Source organism: Polypterus senegalus, chromosome 12, assembly GCF_016835505.1.
Source record: "Polypterus senegalus isolate Bchr_013 chromosome 12, ASM1683550v1, whole genome shotgun sequence".
NCBI classification, from domain to species: domain Eukaryota; kingdom Metazoa; phylum Chordata; class Cladistia; order Polypteriformes; family Polypteridae; genus Polypterus; species Polypterus senegalus.
This window is the reverse complement of record NC_053165.1, coordinates 64,829,948-64,844,738: the sequence shown is the minus strand read 5'-3', so window position 1 is coordinate 64,844,738 and position 14,791 is coordinate 64,829,948. Positions and strand designations below refer to the sequence as shown.

Below are 14,791 nucleotides of genomic sequence, written 5' to 3'. Positions count from 1 at the left end.
AGCATAAATCAAAGTCATCCACACGATCTAGATCTGCATAATTAGATCTGGACTACCCTGTATATACTGTATATATATGCATACTTTATTAGTTTGTCCTATTTTAATGTAATCTTTTATAAGCAATTGTTATTTAGTAACAAGTGTTAAATGAAATGAGGTTCTTGACCTTAATGTAAAAGTTATTTTCCACCATCAATTTTATTAAGAATTAACAAAAGAATACCAGTTGTCCTCTATACCTGCTTAAATTGTAATGCTTCTTTTTCCCACTGTAGGACTCCATACATTTTATAAATTTCTCCTTTTCTGCTGATATAAGATATACTGAAGAATAACAACATCATTTATTTCTGTAGCAGATTTTTATACACAGGATGTAGCTCAAAGTGCTTTATAACATTTTAATGAAATAGTTACAAAGAAAAGCAAAATAAATTAGTTAAGAATAATAATGATTAAATAACATAAAATAAAGTAATACATATTTACATAAGATGGATATATAATAATAGAAATGTACAGTCCTTATATATAGACTTGGTGTTTAAGTCTCTAAAGATGAATCTGAAGATAAGGTCAGATGGCCAGGAGAACAGAAAAAAAATAATCTGTAGAAAACAAACTTATTTGAACTTGCAATTCAGTTCTAAACCCTTTGGAAATGTGGTTTCTAGATGTTTCATATTTAAAGTATGGAGCTTTTAATTTAAACTTTTATAATTATCTTTCCTTTAACATAATTTATTCCTGGCTTGTTTCACATATACTGTATTTCTTCTAAATCTATAATACAGTTCAGAAATATTGGGACATTTTAAATACTTGTGTTCTTTAACGTATGTAGTTTGAATTGTATTTTAAGAGCCTTAGATTAGAGCTATAAAAAGATACAGCACTTTTGTTGTAAAAAAATATAACAGTGGCAAAACAAGATATTTTAAAACCCCATATAAGTTTTAATATGGTGATCTATTATTGTTGAATTAGGATTTAATTTTCTGAGGTTTTAATTGAGGTACACAGTCTGACAGATTAACAACCAAGTATTAATATTAAGAACACAAAAATAAGTTCTTGATATATTTGATGCAATGTTTTTAGTTCCATCCATGTCCCACTAATTCTGAATATAAACCAATCTTTCACTCTCAAATTAAATAGTATTAGTGAAGTTACAGCAAAAGTACACACCTTAGAAAATCATGTTGAGTGATGGCATTTTTGCTTGCAGTTGCAGCTCGGTGGTGGGGTACTAAGCGAATTGATTTTGCACTGTACTGTCCGGATGCTCTGACTGCCTTTCCCACAGTGGCCCTTCCTCATCTGTTCCATGCCAGTTACTGGGAGTCTACAGATGTTGTGTCCTTCTTGCTGAGACAGGTATTTACCAAGCTACCTACAACAAAAACCCAATGTGTAATTGCTCTCCTGTCCATTATCTGTATGTTTGTGACCTTTCTAAGACTTTAAAGCTTTGCTACTTTTTACCTATGCGAAGAAAGTAATTTTTTTAGGATGCAAATAAAGAACAAGAAAATACATAACCATTATTGACCAGAAAATAAAACATATTCAAGCCATAAAGACACAGATTTGTGCGGTGTATTTTTTTTAATTTTTTTTACTGATTTGCAGCTTAAATAACCACACAAGTCTTAAATTCACATTTAATTTGTTTACTGTTTGTGGATGGTTTATAAAGGCTTGTTTTCATATTTGCTAAATCATTTTTGGGAAATAATTTTTTCTTACATATATTGTAATTAGAGGATGTGTTCTTCTGTATTGATGGTGATAGACTTATTTTTTATACAGGTTATGAGACATGAAAATTCTAGCATCTTGGAACTTGATGGAAAAGAGATGTCAGTGTTCAGTCCTTCAAAACCACGTGAAAAATGGCTGAGAAAAAGGACTCATGTCAAAATAAGGGTATGTTTTACTGTAAACTTCTGGTTGTTCAGATCCAACTTCAGTTATAGAAGACACCTAAGGCCATTAAATTAATTCCAAAAAATGAGAATCACTTTTTTTTTGTTATTGTTGTTGGAGTTACCCTAGTATGTATGACATATAAAAATGAACACATTCTAATTTTTGGTTTGTATTTGTTTTTGTAGAATGTGACTGCTAATCATCGAGTCAGTGATGCTGTTTGCACAGAGGATGGACAACAAACAGTAAATGGTCGCTTTATGTATGGGCCACTAGACATGGTTACACTTACTGGAGAAAAGGTAAAGCATCATAACTAAGGCATTGAAACATTTAGATAAGAGCATGAGAACATGTACAATTTTTTTGCTGAGATCAGATCATTCCGCTTAGCAGAGCGTATCATTTTTATTGTATATTTTTGTGGTGAGACCTGATGTTTGTTACATCCAGTTATACTATTTGTAATTAATTCCATGTATCAGTTCTTTGTGAAGAAATATTTCATAACAGCTGAAACAAAATTGAATATTAACTAATTCATGTCAATGCTCCTGTGTTGTTGTTAATCAGACAGATTTTAATATAACAACAAGCAAACAATCATGTTACAAGTACTTTCCATTTGCCTCACCTGAAAAGATTCAGGTGCTTGAGCTTCTCTTGATGGTTCATACCACATAGTTAGTGAACAAAATAATTGTAAATGTATTCTAATGTAGTTTTATCAATCTTTTTAGTACTTTCTAATATTTTTTACTTTATTTGTCAGAATTATTGGATCTTCTATCTTTTTAAGAAAATCGTAACAGCCACATTCCATTTCTTTAAATACTACTTAGTTAAAAGAAAAATTTTATAACCTCCTGTTTAACAATGGCATGGGGATAGAATACGTAATCAAACTTTTACCATCCACGATAAGCAATGGCTTCAATACAACTTAGAAAATTAATTTCAGGTAGAGAATAGCTAAATGGAACTGCTGCTAATGAACAAGGACATAAATGCCCATCTCTCATTTGCCAGGAAGCATTAGGATGATCCAAACCTTTTGGCAGAATGGGAACATTTTGGATGACATAGGTTCAGTGTCTGGCATATGTAGCATTTCACAGTAAGAGCATCATACCAGTAAGGGGGGATGTTTTGCTGCCTCGGGATCTAGGTGACCTGTTATAATTATAGAAACTAAAAATTATGTTATTATGGAAATGACCAGTCATCTATCATGTGAATTGAAGCATAGTTGGGACATAGTTGATTCATGTGGCAAGGCACATAGGAAATTCCACATCAGAATGGATAAAAATAACAAATATTGAAGTTTGAACTGGGCTTAATCATAGCCCAGCCCTGAACCCAAAAGAGATGCTGTGGCAGAACCTGAAAACATTAAACGTCAAAAATAATGACTAGTAGAGGAAAGCAAGAAGATGACATATATATTTTTCCATGGCACTGTTTGTCATTTGTTACAATTTGTGCAGTAACCACTTCAGCTATTCTAGCTTCGACTTTTGAGTTTTTCCACACTTCTTATACCTGTCCACCAAGAAAACCTTCTTGCTTATCCTCTATGAACTCATTCGTTATCATACTGGAGCCTGTCAGACTTGTCCAGCTCCATTAGTTGTGAAAAGCAAGTGTCACTGTGAAGCTGACATAATGAAACAATATAAACCTGTTAATCTGATCTTACATCCTACAGTGACATACATGCTTCCTTTCTGGGATAGCATCTTTCCCATTCCACTTTTGAGGTGTATGCTGTCTTTGTTAATGTCATTTGTGTACCTTGGGCTATCAGCCTTCCCATCAACCTCAACGATACTAACCTTCAGGTAATGACAAAGATAAAAAATGTAAATGTAGGCACCCATGAAGCTTGCTTTTTTGAATCCACAGATCAATCAGGACTGGCATTTTATTTGTCGTATTTAATGTCAAGATCAATTGCACTTGGCAGAAAATGCTAATTTCTAAATTTTTGTTTCTTCTGAGGTGGATATTCATATCATGACACAGCCCCCATCAGGAGAATGGATCTATTTTGACACTGAAGTTACAAACAGTAGTGGTAGGATCTCCTATTCCATTCCTGAGAGCAAGCGACTTGGAATTGGTGTTTATCCAGTGAAACTTGTAGTCAGGTACAGTATATACAAACCTTTATGTTAATAAAATTGACATTTAATATTACTCAATTTTCGATATCAAATGGCTGTTGTAGAAGTTAGGAATCTTATGAGGTTACTGAGGTCTTAATAGTGTCACACTTGTTAAAAGCATTGTGTGTGAGAATCTGTATAATGTTTTTCACTAACAAATCCCAAAGTTTAGAAATTTAGTATGGAAGCATACAATGTAAGATTTCTGATTTCTAAAATAATTCTCTTAAATAATGCTAAAAAAATTACAAATAAAAAGGTGAATTCCAAAAAGACAAAAAAAAAAAAATCAAGTTAGATTTATAACTGCTTAACTACAAATCTTAAGAATAATGAAACTGAAGTATTTCTTGAACTAAACTATCCTTTTATGACAGCAAAACTGCAAATGACTATACACATTTCATACAAAGTTTATCATTCATTTGACCTAGTTTTCTACATCCAGTAAAGCAATTAATTGACAATTTGTAGAATCTAGAGTTTTTTTGCATTACCTGTAAATGTTTTTTCCAGAGGTGACCACACATTTGCAGACAGCTACATGACAATTCTTCCGAAAGGCACAGAGTTTGTTGTGTTCAGCATAGATGGCTCTTTTGCTGCAAGTGTCTCTATAATGGGAAGTGACCCCAAGGTCCGAGCAGGTGCTGTAGACGTTGTAAGGTAAAATTTTGCACATTAATATAATTTTACCTATTTCAGCAATGCTCTGAATAATCGGTATATCATTAATGATATTTACTAACTTGTCTCTGACTAATCTGATATAATTGTATTGATAAACATACTTTACAGTCAGAAGTTTTTCTATCTTTTAAATTTCCTTTTTATTCATTTTGATGTGTTCAGACCAAAGTATGTGTAGATGTTTATAGTATATATTTTATCTATTTTTTATTAATTTAATGAGCTTCTATAAAAAGCCAAATTTCCCCTAGAAACAAATAAAGTTCTATCTCGCTATACCTAATATAAGAAAGGGCAACACATTGGTTAGTTTTCACTGCTGTCTCATGGATCTAACATCTTGTATTTGAATCTTCCATCCATTATCCTACCTGTTATATCCTAACTACAGGGTCACGGGGATCTGCTGGAGACAATCCCAGCCAACACAGGGCGCAAGGCAGAAAACAAACCCTAGGCAGGGCGCCAACACACCACAGGGCACACACACACACACACACTAGGGACAATTTAGGATCACCAATGCACCTAACCTGCATGTCTTTGGACTGTGGGAGGAAGCCCACACAGACACGGGGAGAACATGCAAACTCCACACAGGGAGGACCCAGAAAGAGAACCTGAGTCTCCTAACTGCGAGGCAGCAGCGCTACCCACTGCACAACCGTGCCGCCCTGTTTGAATCTTGAACTCTGTTTTTATCCATCCATCCATCCATTTTCTAACCCGCTGAATCCGAATACAGGGTCACGGGGGTCCGCTGGAGCCAATCCCAGCCAACACAGGGCACAAGGCAGGAACCAATCCCAGGCAGGGTGCCAACCCACCGCAGGACACACACAAACACACCAAGCACACACCAGGGCCAATTTAGAGTCGCCAATCCACCTAACCTGCATGTCTTTGGATCGTGGGAGGAAACCGGAGTGCCCGGAGGAAACCCACGCAGACACGGGGAGAACATGCAAACTCCACGCAGGGAGGACCTGGGAAGCGAACCCGGGTCTCCTAACTGCGAGTCAGCAGCGCCACCACTGCGCCACCGTGCCGCACTCTGTTTTTATGCACATGAATATTTGCCACATGTTTGCCTGAGTTTAATCCTAGTTCTGGTACTCAGGTTTTATTCTTTTTTTATTTATAATGCACAATTAAAAACAACCAGTGGCTGACTGAAGTGCAGTACAGAGTAAAATTGCATATAAGAAACAATATAAACAATAAAGATAAAAATATCACAGTACATCAACAACTTGTCAGAGTGTTGCAGAAAGCCAAATCAAAGGACACACACACCCTCCCCTAACAGACATAAACAAATACTTTATACTGCATTCCCAAAAGCCAAGTCTCTGAAAAAGCTTCATTGTCACTCTGTATGTGGAAAAATGTGGTACCATCAGAAGAGATTGCAAAGAGAATCTGTGTGACCTGCCTTTGGAATCCAAGGAAAGAAGGTCTAAGTTACAGGAAAGAGCCATGTTATTTAGGGCTTTAACCACAAACAGAAACAATTTATACTGAATCCTGTACTTGACAGCCAGTCAGTCAAAAGAGGCCAAGACAGGAGTGATGTGTTCCCTCTTACTTGGTGCCTGTTAGTAACCTGGCCACTGCATTTTGCACCAGCTGCAGATGAGCTAAAGAAGACTGACTAATACAAAAATAAAATAAATTACAGTAGTCCAGCCAACTAAACATAAATACCTGGATAACTGTCTGCAGGTTTTTAGGTGATAAAAAAGGTTTAATTTTAGCTATATTTTTAAGATGGTAGAAACTGCTCTTGATCACTGTCAAAACAGAGAAATACGATTTAATATATAAGAGGATCAATGTTGTTATTGAAATTGCTATTGGCAGTAGGACGACCAAAGAGCAGCACTTGTGTCTTATTTTCATTAACTACAGAAAATGACTTGCCATCCAGCATTTAATATCCTTAAGGCAATCAAGTAGTTTAGTTACAGAGACATTAATAACTTGGCCTCAGAGGTGGATACAGCTGTGTGTCATCTGCATAACACTGAAAAGCAATGTTATAATGCTGAATTATAGATCAGAGAAGGAGTATACACGTGGCAAAAATAGTCCCTTATGGGACCCCACAGATTAATGCAACAGAGGAAGAGTAAAACATGCCAATATTTACAGAAAAAAGATCTATTATTAAGGTAGAACTTAAATCATGCAAGGTTATTTGACTTTAATACCTACCAATTGCTCCAAATGATTTAACAAGATGGTATGGTCAATCATATCAAAAGCAGCACTTAGATACAGTTGGGTCAGACAAGCGCAGTCCATTGCATCAACTGCCAACAAAAGAACGGATTCGGTACTATAGAATGCTGTGAAACGAATTTAATTTTTTCAAAAAGCAGGTGGTTTGTTCAGGAAAGCCAGAAGTTGTAAATGGACAGCCTTTTCCATGATTTTAGCTAATATCCAAAGCACAAGGTGATTAATTTCAAATTTAAAATCATCTCTTTCAGGTCAGAGAGAAATAATAATTGAAATTGAACAAAAATAGCAACGTTGAATCACAGGATTAGGGGATATAGAGTGACCCAATGGCATCTATTTTGCCAATAAAATAATGCATAAATCTTTCGCAGATGGCAGAGGGGAAACCGGATTAGAGTTTGCTGGATGGTTTAGAAGAACATTTGTGGTAGTAAAAAGAATATGTTAGGTTTATGATGATTGATAGATATGATCTCTGCAAAGTGCTTAATGCTAACCAATACAGCCTCCTAGTAGCTGCATAGACACCCTCCCAGGACCTCAAAAGACATCTGGAGCTTGTCTTTCTTCCATTTTTCTCTGCTTTTCTGCACTCCTGTGCAAGTTGCCTGCTGTAGCCAAGGCTGAGCTCTGGACTACCCCATCTGATTCTTAAAGTGTACATATATACATGCATACATTTTGGCAGTTCACTGTACAAGACTTGCTAAAAGTTAAGACTTTTTTTCAGGCAGCTGTGACAGCCTGAGGACTGTAAAAAGGATCTAAATAATTTTACTGTATTAGGCTCAAATATCACAGTAGCGCATTGATCATTAGTGTTTGTTGAACTCTAGATATACCTGTGACACTGCAGCACTATCCATTTCACCCTATACACTTCCTGACTTAGTATTTATAAGAAAATTAAACTTAATCTAATATATTTGACATAAATATTAATTTCACTCATTTCTAATTTTTAGTTTAGTAAAATAAACTGTACAATTAAAATTTCCTTTATAACTGTTTAATTTGTTATTTTATTTTTTCACTGAAACATTATTTGTTTTAAATGCAGCCAGTCAGAATAGTATGTTTGTTTTGTTGATGATTGCCTGCCTTCTATTTTGTAGACACTGGCAAGATCTTGGATACCTTATTATCTATGTAACTGGAAGGCCAGATATGCAAAAGCAAAGAGTTGTTGCTTGGCTTTCACAGCACAATTTCCCGCATGGGATTGTGTCATTCTGTGACGGCTTGGTTCATGACCCTCTCAGACATAAAGCTAATTTTCTAAAGAGCTTAATAACAGAGGTGAGATTCATTAATCCATTTTTGGTTTTCTAGAAACAAACACAAATTAGCATTCATTTCATCAAATCTTAATTGATATAGTCTCTTTCCAGGTGAACACTACCACAGAGTGCTTACCAAAATAATTTAAGATTGCCATATTAAATGTATAATTAATATACAATATATGGTGTATTTATATTAACAAATTAAATGTTCTCTTTTTACTTACTACTTATTTAGATTTTAGCAACAAACATTTTAAGATGTCTCTGTAAAAGTGAACTAAATGTCTAATTCATTTCAATAATTATATTATAAGGTGATATTATTGCTATGTTAGAAGTGAACAAAAGCTATTGTTGCAAAATGCACATTTGCTATTTCATATTTATTTTTCACCACAAGGCACATATGAAGATTGCTGCAGCTTATGGATCAACAAAAGATATTTCTGTTTATTCCTCCATTGGCTTGTCGCCCAGTCAGATTTACATTGTTGGGCGCCCTACCAAGAAACTTCTTCACCAATGCCAGGTGATTATCTTCACAGATCAATGGGAAATAAAGAGAACATACTAATAGTAGGAAAGTGTTGGTTTGCATTAACTTTTTAATTCTTTATTGTTTGTTTAGAGAGTTTAGTCTATATTTATATTATTTTATTTATTTAAGAGTCTTGATTGTATGTAATGTTTTCTTCTTCATTGTAAAAGTTAGACTTGATTGTATGAAATGTTATTTTTTTTTTTATAAAATCTCTCTATTCTATAAAAAAATCCTGGGACGAGAATTTTTAGCCTGGGACAAGACATGACTTTTTCAGAGAGATACTTTCAAGTCCCATGAGATGAGACTTTGTGCCAAGATATTTAACCACACCTGAGGCCAGAAATAAAAGTACGAAAATTTAAGTCTCAAAAAAAAAAAAAAATGATAGTAAAAATTGTATTAGCGCAAACAAATGGAAATTATTACTTAGTGAAATAATGGAACAGCGAAAAGAGATTGAATGTATTGTTCGGATTTAAACTTTAAGTTGGAGCCTTGTAGATTGTCTAATTCATGTTGCCATCAGGGAAAAGTAGTGTTTCTTTCAAATGAAGAGGCGTATCCATAAGAATTAAAAGATTTGTTGTTTGGTGAAAGTGGAATCCACATACGCAAGTGACTGAATGCAGGGTTGGTGACGGAAACGAACAGGAGGCCCCCTAGTGAATTACAAAAAAGACTTTTAGTGATCAGATGTGAAGAAAGCATTTTTTCTTTAGCAATACATAATATATAGCTAATGCTGGCACTGTAGTATAAAGGGGCTCAAAGTATTCAGTACTGAATGTTCAAATAATTTCTGCCATTGAAATCTGACATGTTCACATGAAATGAAATGTTTTGAAGAACAATTATTAAAAGGCTGTCTGGACAGTAGATCAAAATGTATGGCTGAACTGCTTTTATGTCTGTTTATAGACTTAAATTATTAATTTATAAATGATAAATAAAAGTTCAGTAGTGTTATTACTGACATAAACTCTGATTTGTGTAAAATGTGAATGCTGTTTGAATATTACTTTAACCATGATGTATGATTTGTTGAGTCAGTAAATATAATGAATGTCTTGTCTCTTTTAGTTCATTACAGATGGTTATGCAGCACATCTCTCTCAACTGGAGTATAATCATCGCTCAAGACCTGCCAAGAGCAGCTCGCGGATGGTTCTTCGCAAAGGCAGTTTTGGGCTAGGAAGCAACACAGACTTCCTTAGGAAGCGCAATCATCTGCTCCGTACTATCTCCTCACAACCTACGACTGGGGCCAGTGGCTCCTCATCTAGCCATAGTAAGCCAGAGCGGACCCAGAGCCAGTCAGACAGTGAGAGAGAGCGAGAAAGGATTGAACGCTGCCAAAGAAGCATGAGCATTGCTGCTGGTTGTTGGGGCCGCAGCAGCAGTAGCAGTGCCAAGACAGAATCTGGCGTTTTAAGTCAGAAGTAGTTGTTCCACAAAGAAGAAGCACTTAACAAAATATACTGTTGGACGTGTGCCATTTAGTTAGAAGGAGAACTTGGATAAAGAAGGTTATTGATTGAAGTGACAAAAGGTCCAAGAAATGCATATGGTGCTATAAACAATATAAAATATGTCACCATCAGGAATGGAATTATACAAAAATGTGGTACCATCATCATGTTGCATGTTGCAGGCCTTAAATCAGACAGCTGTGCTCCTTTTTCTTGAGCACAGGCCCACTAAGCATTAAACAAGGGAGCAAAGCTGGAGTGAATTAACTTTCCAGTATGTTTAGTATTGTAACCAGTCTGTTTTAGCCAGGTTTTTAAAACTCTGACATGTAAATATTTGCGTCCTATATCTTTGAAGAAAATATTTAGGAATAATCTGATTTAAGTTTCCAGAATTGTGTGGATCTTTTATGATGGTAACCTGAAGCCCAGTGTTTACTTGTATATATGTATAGAACAGTGGTGCTTACTTAGAACATCTTTGCTGTATAGTAGTACTTAGGCAATAAAACAATATCCTAATTTCATGAATCTACCTGATATGGCATGCGGGTCTGTTGTGGCCTTAATGGATTTTAGCTGTTATTAGTTGGAGTACTTGAAAAAGCCAGAACTTAACAGGAAAAAAAGAAGAGAGAGAGGTTAATGTAAATTTTAGCATTTATTCCTAACGTCCTAACACCCCACTCAATGCAATGTGCACAATTCATTTTTTAAAAGTAATGCAAACAAAGACATGAATGTGTTTTGGATTTCCTATAGCATAAGAAAGCATTTTCTTATGCCATTTGTTTTTAGTTTTAAGTAGTTCACTTTAACTGCATTACTAGTTGGAATTTATTCACTGCTGCCTATAACTATTAGGTCTCTAGCGTATGTTTAGTGAAGTTCAGTCTTTAAATCAGCAATAGTGTGCTGAGTAGACAGACTTGCAGAGAGCAGACAGGAGACTTTAAAAAATTTCAAAAAGACATGAAATCAGCCAGCAATATTCTTTACAAGTGAAATCTTTGTTTTATGCTCACGTGGTAACATGGAAGACTTGCATTGTGTTAACCACCATAAAAGATCCCAACTTTAATAAAAACTGTACTTAAATATCATTTTCCAGAATTTGAAATTGTAATGTCAGCAGTTAGAAATAATGGGTGGCCATATTTCTTTTTAGCTGTGTTTCTTGTTTAATCTCATAGTTTTGCACTATTTTATGAGACCTTATTCCACCCTGTGTTTCTGTGGATTTATTATTTATAATTGTTCTGCATGATAATTTATCATTTTTTGCCAATGCAGGGTTTGTATATTTATATACCAAAATCTATTTAGGTGGATGTGGGGAGGCTGGGTGATGAGCAGAATTCTGATTGATACCACTGGCTGAGTAGTATGTAAACAATTTTTCCAGTGGGCAAGTAGGATTTTTTAAAATAAGCTTGTTGAAGTTTAGTTTCTCTAAAAAGCTAAGTTTAACTTGTCTGTTTTAAGACAGAATTTAAAAATGGGGATAATCATTTTTTTTTGCACTTATGGAAGGAACCTGAAAATAGCTAAACGGTCTGTCCCACATTCCTCATTCTCTTTAGAATACTTTGTAATCTTAGTTCCAGGATTTTTTTTTTTAAAAAAAAGTGTGACATGTAAGTCCAGTTGGTTTATGATGAGCTATTAGAGTTGGAACTTAGAAAAAACACCTCGTTTTATTGACTAGCATAACAATGGATCCTGTAATCAAAAGGATATCTAGCAAACAGCCTTGTTTATGGAGATGTTAATAGTCAAAATGAAATTCAAAGCTAATAGAAAAACAGAGGGAATTAAGTATGCCAAAGTGCAGAAAATAAGTTTAACAAAAACCTAATTCATGTAAAATTTATTAAGCATAGCATTTATTTTCCAGTATTACAAATATGCTCGAAGTAATACAGTTTTATTCATTATTATTAGTCAATTAATGTGGCACTTTATATGATTTGAGTATAGTTAATAAAACAGCTAGAGTTATGCATTATTGGACAAAGTATTTAACTCTTAAAGTGCAATGCGATTCTCTTGCGCCATACAATACTCAAAAGAAGGAACAGGTTCGATGTGCTGGCTCATGGTTCCTTACTTGGATCCTTTTTGAAAATATGGATCTAGCTGAAAGCTAAAGTCCAAGTCCCCAATACAGTATGGGTTGAATGTGTACATAAGCCTATGAGTTGCATTGAAGACAAAAGATTCAAAGAAATATTGCTCTGTGTACAGAACTGTAAATGGTATGAAAAGTACGTATATACAGTGAAAGCTATTTATTTATGTAGATATAAAAGAGGTTGGATACTTCAGGTTTTATTATATTTGAAATAGTTTTTTTTTCCATTTCAGACTGATGTATTAGCTGTTTTATGGACCAAGAGTAATGTAACTGTCAATGCAAAAGTGCAATATTCTTACAGTTTCCATAGATAATAAGCAGTAATTTTAAACTAACTCTGTGGCATTGACAATCAGTATACACGTACTGAATTGCTCCACCCTTTTGATAATTACAAAATCTGTTTACTGGATTTTTAAGAGGGCAGAAAAAAAATCAACACAACTGTGAAAAAGAAAAATTCAGGACAAAGTACACTGTGCATAATGCAGTCTTGCACAAGAAAAAAATGATCAGTTCCTATCTATTTACAATAAAGCACCTATTTGGAAATACATCTTACTGATCACAAGCAAAGCAAACTCACTCAGCTTTCACCATGCCTGTATTAGTTGTAACATCCTGATCTAGTTTACTTGTGGAATGGGTATTAATATATTGTGTAAAGCTGCAGCCATTTTCTCTCCAGGTCACCTTATGTTGTGGTATAAAATAAAAAGGAAGATTTTCTATATATGGAAATAGCTGCTGCTCTCAGCGTTAGCCAGCTCGTTTACAGGGAACTTCACTGTTACACATTTTTACAAAAAAAACAAAACTTTTATAACCAAATTTGTTGTGTTTAATTTAGTTAGGAGAAATTAAAAGTGAAACTTCTGATATAGTGAATGGCACCATAAATACCTTGTTATAGAAAGCTGGGTTTAATGCAGACTTCTTATGCCTGATTTCTATTAGAATAACCACTGTTTGTAATTAGTCCCTGTCATGTACTATTGGTGAATAAAAGCTGATGGTAATGCAGAAAAGTTTTGCATTTTGTCTGCGAGAATGCACAAGCTGGGAAACAGAAGGACATTGCTGCTTTGAAAAGGTATTCAAAAAGTATACAAAACCTACTTTTACATCTTGTGTTGTCACTGAATATTGTCTTAGACCAGAATGTTCAAATATGTTTCTGTAGGAGCTAGTTGGATTTATAGAATAATTTAAAAAAACTATTTCACTGTTTATTTTGTCAATCCAGAAATATAGTTTCTTTTATTTTTCAGGTAATTGTAGCAAAGACATGGTAGTTTTATACACAGAACTGGATTGGTTCATTAATTTTTTTCTTACATTTCTTGAAATTATAATTAATAGCAGCTGCTCAATGATGGATCCCCATAGATTAAATGTTATCTTTATTACAACTATTATAATATGCATAACTTTTTCTGAAAATTTCTAACTACAGACAAAGCAACACCAATTCTAAGAGGACAAGATCTAATTGTTCTTGTAGACAGTCTGTTTTTTCTTATCTGTACCTCATTCTTTATATCAAAAATAATGATTATTTGACTTTCTAACACATTTTTAATGCTAAATTACAAATATCTGGTGTAGTGGGGCCATGGAACCAAGATTTATCACATTTCCCCACTCCAAAAAATACTGTATGTAAAAACCGACCAACTCTGTAGTTTTGCACAGTTTTTATGTAAGACACCTTTGAATTTTTATAGTGACCAGTAGATTTTCACTAAACTTCCTCTACTTTTTGTTTGTGCATATATATATATATATATATATATATATATATATATATATATATATATATATATATATATATATATATATATATATATATTTATTTACTAGGTCTTTTATAAAAAAAATATAAATATTTATTTTTCTTATCAACAGAATATACAAGGATAGTTGAATCAGTATAAGAAAAATACTGGGGGTGTTGTTCTGGGGTATAAAATTACTTTGAACTTAGCAATCCAAATTTATATAATTTATTGTAGCCCCTTTTTGAAATTAATATAGTATTTCCTACCCAGATATTTCATTTTAACCCATGCATGTCAGTGAAGATGTGCAAAACAAATAAAATTGGATATGTACTGTTATCTAATATTAACTAATGGGAGATTTGTCCTTTCACAGATAACTTGAGGGTCATGGGAGTTTGCCAGTCTTGTCTACATGTGCATTGTGGACTTGGGAAAAGCTTGTAACTGTGTACCCCAGGACGCTGCAGCAGTACTTGTTTTAGGGCTGCTGCTGTGTGCCATTCAGGTACTTTGTTAATAGAATAG

The 14,791-nt window shown here is 34.2% G+C and overlaps 1 protein-coding gene across 13 annotated transcripts in view; it reads left to right on the top strand.

Moving 5' to 3' along the window:
• Window positions 1–13,505, top strand: part of LOC120540858 (membrane-associated phosphatidylinositol transfer protein 2) — a 202,459-nt gene extending 188,954 nt beyond the window's left edge. For all 13 annotated transcript variants that reach the window (XM_039771973.1, XM_039771963.1, XM_039771964.1 and 10 more), the window contains 8 exons: window positions 1,235–1,383; window positions 1,819–1,935; window positions 2,124–2,240; window positions 3,943–4,091; window positions 4,626–4,775; window positions 8,162–8,345; window positions 8,733–8,861; window positions 9,957–13,505. In XM_039771973.1, the coding sequence (XP_039627907.1) occupies window positions 1,235–1,383; window positions 1,819–1,935; window positions 2,124–2,240; window positions 3,943–4,091; window positions 4,626–4,775; window positions 8,162–8,345; window positions 8,733–8,861; window positions 9,957–10,319 (1,358 nt within the window). In that variant the 3' untranslated portion in view covers window positions 10,320–13,505. The remainder of the gene's footprint in view (window positions 1–1,234; window positions 1,384–1,818; window positions 1,936–2,123; window positions 2,241–3,942; window positions 4,092–4,625; window positions 4,776–8,161; window positions 8,346–8,732; window positions 8,862–9,956) is intronic.
• The last annotated feature ends 1,286 nt before the right edge of the window (window positions 13,506–14,791 follow it).